Raw genomic sequence first — 4,303 nt, forward strand, 5'->3', positions numbered from 1 at the left:
AACCGAATCGAGCTGGTGAAGCGCTGCCTGGGACACATGCCAGGCTCGGCACAGCCCACTGACTTCTGCCCTATGAAACAAAATTTTCTGGGAAAAGCAGCCAAGCAACAATCTCAGCAGACTTGGGAGGGACTGAGGTGTGGGATTTTAGTTCTGCTATCGATAACCCAGCACAGCATCGATAAACTCGGGAATGCTGTCACTTGCCAGCCAGACCAAATTAGCAGTAGGCTGCAAGGGCAAGCCTTGTGACAGCGACTCGGGGAGGACTAAAGCAGTACCTTGAGGGCCATATCCTTGTTGCCAGGTCGGAGGGGGCTGACCTGCCCAGCCATTGGCAGCGCTTGGCATGATCCTGCTTCCCCACTGACTGGCACCGGGTGGCCCTGGAGTTTGGCTTTTGCTATCACGAGGTTCTGCGCGTTTCACCTCCACCTAAACAAACAGAGTCACCATTTAGGAGAGATGGCGCAGGTTAATACACCCCCCTTCCCTTCACACACACCCGTAATTACACTTAAGACTACACTTAGCATCTTATGACTTATGTCTAAATACTTAATTATTAAACTTAAGGCCAGTAATTTAAAATGTTTCTCAGGTACAATATATATGATGGTAAGACATTAGAAGTCCTACTGTTGAGGTATTTCAAGTAAAACACATCCTACAAATCACTTGTGTTCCATCATAGCACAGTATTCATCGGCTTTAATCTTAAAACAGCAGTACCCTCTTACAACGGCTCTTCACTTAAAAAAAAAAGGCATAATCTTTTAAATTATTTATATACTAATTTAACATTTAAGGCAGGAGTTACAAAGATGACATTTTCAGTAAAACAAGAACTTTGAGTAAAGAGAACGCTCTGAAAAAGGGTACTAATGCTTTAACCATTCAAACATGTTTGGGGTCCATTTGAAAGTTACAGTTTAAACCCACCCCATCTAACTACAATTTCAGCTCTGCTCATACCTGAGAAACACACATTTGTTTGGTTGGTTTTTTGTTTGTTTGTTTTTAAACTTAGATTTTATTTAAATGTCTAATGGAAGATAAAGACTTACCTTCCCCAGGCTAACGCTTAAAGAATCTCAATTAACTCAAACAATGTCAGAGGGAATGGATGTGATAAGAGAATCTTACATTACATCTAACAAAAAAGTAAACAAACATGCAAGTAATAAAAATGGACAGTTGAGTCAATAAGAAGCAAATCTTCATACTGTGTTAAGTCAGTGACAAAAGCCCTCCTGTTCTTAAAATTAGTAAGCCACAGTGCTTAACTTATTTTATTCAAAGATAAAATGTCCTAGTGTTCCAAGCCATCACATAAGTGCATTTGACCTACTTAAAATAAGCTGCACATTCAATATAAACCTCTCAAAAAAAAAAAAAAAATCCAGTTTCTGATTTAATGAAACACTCTCAGCACTCATGCATGCTGAATTAAAGTCTTTTTTTATTTTATGATTAATTTTAATGGGTGCCAGAGTACAAAGAAAATAAATCTCAATCATCAATGGGCCTGAGTAGTATGGAAAATAACGTATTCAGAATTCTTCCTGCCATGTCTTAAAAACCATTCATGTCAGAGAACAAACAGGAAACAGGCACAAGGCAAGGACAAAGCCCCCCGCCCCCCCGCCCGCAGATGCCCCAAGGACATTAGACATGACAGTAACCAAATCTCTGTCAGCTGAGGGCCCTTCCAGAGAGGAACCGAGGGAATTTTTCAAAGGACTCAAATTAATGAGTCTTAACACATTTGCCTTCAGGGAATTCAGTTATTGCTTACAAAAGCAGAGTCCTTCTTGCAATTTTAATTTTTTTTTTTCCCCCCTTTCAACAACATATGGATTCATTTCAGCAATACCTTTTTAATTACCAAAAAGAAAGCGATACCATTTTTTAAAGTGGGCATCATTAGTCAATGAAGAGAGTGGAGTCTCTACGTGGAAGAATTCCGGTAATTTTTCAGTGCACATTTGGAAGCGGTGAACTGCCAAACTGAGGACTGAAAAAATCCCTGTGCAATATTCTTAGCGCCAAGGTTAAAATTCTATGCCTGTCTAAAGCAAAGCCCAGTTTACACCAAGAAATGAGGCATCCCCTGGCTGAAAAAACACTGTGTATTTCTGCTTTTCATGTCACTGAAAGGAAAAAAAAAAGCGCAAAAATAGATTATGTCATTTTGGTACTGAGACTGTTTGGGAAACAACGGAGAACTCTGAATTAGCCCTGACGTGTTCCGAAAAGCGGCAGCAGGAGGGGTGACGTTTCGAAGGCTCGCACAGGGCTCTCCGTACTTTCCCAGAACCACTAGAGCAGCCGTGCTGGCCTTTGTTCCTACCGCTACCTGGCATGCTGCTTTGTGGTACGACCTCTCACTGAAGCGGTTCACCTCGGTTTAAGGCAATCCCAAGGAAAGATCCGAGGACGTACAGAGGATATAGGTAATTCGCACACGTACCGATGCCAAGTCACTGCTGTCAGTGCAGCTGCTCACAAACGGGAGCGCTCAACTGCTCGCAAGAGGAAAATACCAGTAATCAAGAACATCCACTAATGGTCTTGATTACACAAGCACATTTCTTCATTTGCTTCATTTCCATCATTAGCAAATCAGCCCAAAACAAGTTCATAGGAATAAAGAGCATTATACACTGCATAATGAACCAAACCTCCACTGATACAAGAGAATATATCCCCTGCTAGCTAGATAAATGCTTATGAAATATCAGCACATAGAGAGACTTTATAAGACAATGCAAAATTATACAATGCAATCATTTAAGGGAAGTGACAGTGGTCTTGTACTTCCTTGAGATCTGTTCACTCTAAGGTCAGCAGTTTTACCGCTTACTTTAAAAACTGTGGTTACACCGTAAAGCTGCAAGGACTTTAAATTTACCAGAATTTCCTGTGGTTAATTTTTCTTTAAGAAGTTATTTTCTCTGTATAAAAAACTTTGGTGTCCTGCAACAATTTACTTTGCTTTTAGGTTGGTTTTTTTTTTTTTCCACAGGTATAAGCATGTTCCTTGCTGAGTAACATCAAAGCAAGCCTAAAAAATTCCTCCCTCTTGAACACCCATTTGCTGACAACACAGTATGAAGATGAAACAACCAGAGGTCACTTAACTGCATTGTGGTTAAATACTATATAGAGTACGTGGGTTTGTATCAAAGTTTCACAGTAAGTGACCCAATTTTTTAAAAAACCAATCCTTCATGATGTTTTTACTTTTCCTTTTTAAGTTTAAGACTATATAAAGTAGATTGTCTCACACCACCTCAAAATTTGAGTATCAAATACACATCTGAAGGAGTGGTATCTTAAACCAAGCCTTGAACAACTCAGATTTCATTGGGATTCTGATTTCCAAACAGCTGGCAACAACTAACTTCCATCCCCGCTAAAGCGGCACTCGGAATTAAGGCAGTCATCATCAGCTCGGCGTAGTGAGCTGTGCCCCCCAGGTCTGTCAGCACAAGGCCTTACCCCAAACGCAACAGCCCACAGCCTAAGTCCTCAGGCTTTCAGGATCTGCCTCTTCCAAGGGCTATGGCACAAGCTAACCGCCTTCCTCGCCTGTTGAATCAAACTCAGAAGACTTTCCCCACCTTCATGGATCAAGCCTCGAATTTGGACGTAGATGCTTCTCCCGCCTAACCGAACCAACGATTTTTATTCACCAGTGAAATTGCTAGTTGCCCAAGACTTGGTTCTTTCTTAAGGTAAAATAAAACTACAACTACACACTTTTTTGCCCATGATGTCGTGAAAATGCATGTTGACAGCCTGGTCCACTGATTGTTCGTCCTCGAAAGTAATAAATCCAAAACCTAGCCAACGACGAAGAGTGAATCAAGGTAGCAGGGTGTTGTGACACAAAACAGGATGATGAACAGTATTAGGGGCGGACCAAGGGTTCAAGCAGGGGTTTCAGATAACCGAGACTTGTGTTAAATTTTCAAAAAAAGTCAATCTGAGAAAATTGCAATGGATACGTCCTGTAATTAGGCAAGGAATGCCTCACCTTGGCTTCACACATGCAACTTACAAACTGAGCTTGCTAACTATCTTTTAATTTGGTTTTATTCCTCACCCACCTACCAGGAAATGGAAAAAAGTGCTAATATAGTCATAAATAGAACTGTGCCACGTGATTATAAACAAAGTACTTGTGGGACAGCAGATTAAAGTCGAGCAACTTTGCTGCTCCTATCTTTGATTCAGACGAGGTTCCCAAGGAAAACCTGCTATGTCCCTGTCCCCAAAGCTGCAAAGCAACTTCCTC

At 41.0% G+C, this 4,303-nt stretch overlaps 1 protein-coding gene across 1 annotated transcript in view; it reads right to left on the reverse strand.

Moving 5' to 3' along the window:
- DAZAP1 (DAZ associated protein 1) overlaps window positions 1-4,303 on the reverse strand; it is a 29,652-nt gene that overhangs the window by 11,575 nt on the left and 13,774 nt on the right. Inside the window, exons 7-8 of the mRNA XM_035896565.1 lie at window positions 3,766-3,848; window positions 282-435 (exon numbers count right to left, since the gene is read on the reverse strand). Coding sequence (XP_035752458.1) covers window positions 282-435; window positions 3,766-3,848 — 237 coding nt within the window. The remainder of the gene's footprint in view (window positions 1-281; window positions 436-3,765; window positions 3,849-4,303) is intronic.

This window comes from Egretta garzetta, unplaced genomic scaffold (genome assembly GCF_000687185.1).
Source record: "Egretta garzetta isolate BGI_Z169 unplaced genomic scaffold, ASM68718v1 scaffold936, whole genome shotgun sequence".
NCBI classification, from domain to species: domain Eukaryota; kingdom Metazoa; phylum Chordata; class Aves; order Pelecaniformes; family Ardeidae; genus Egretta; species Egretta garzetta.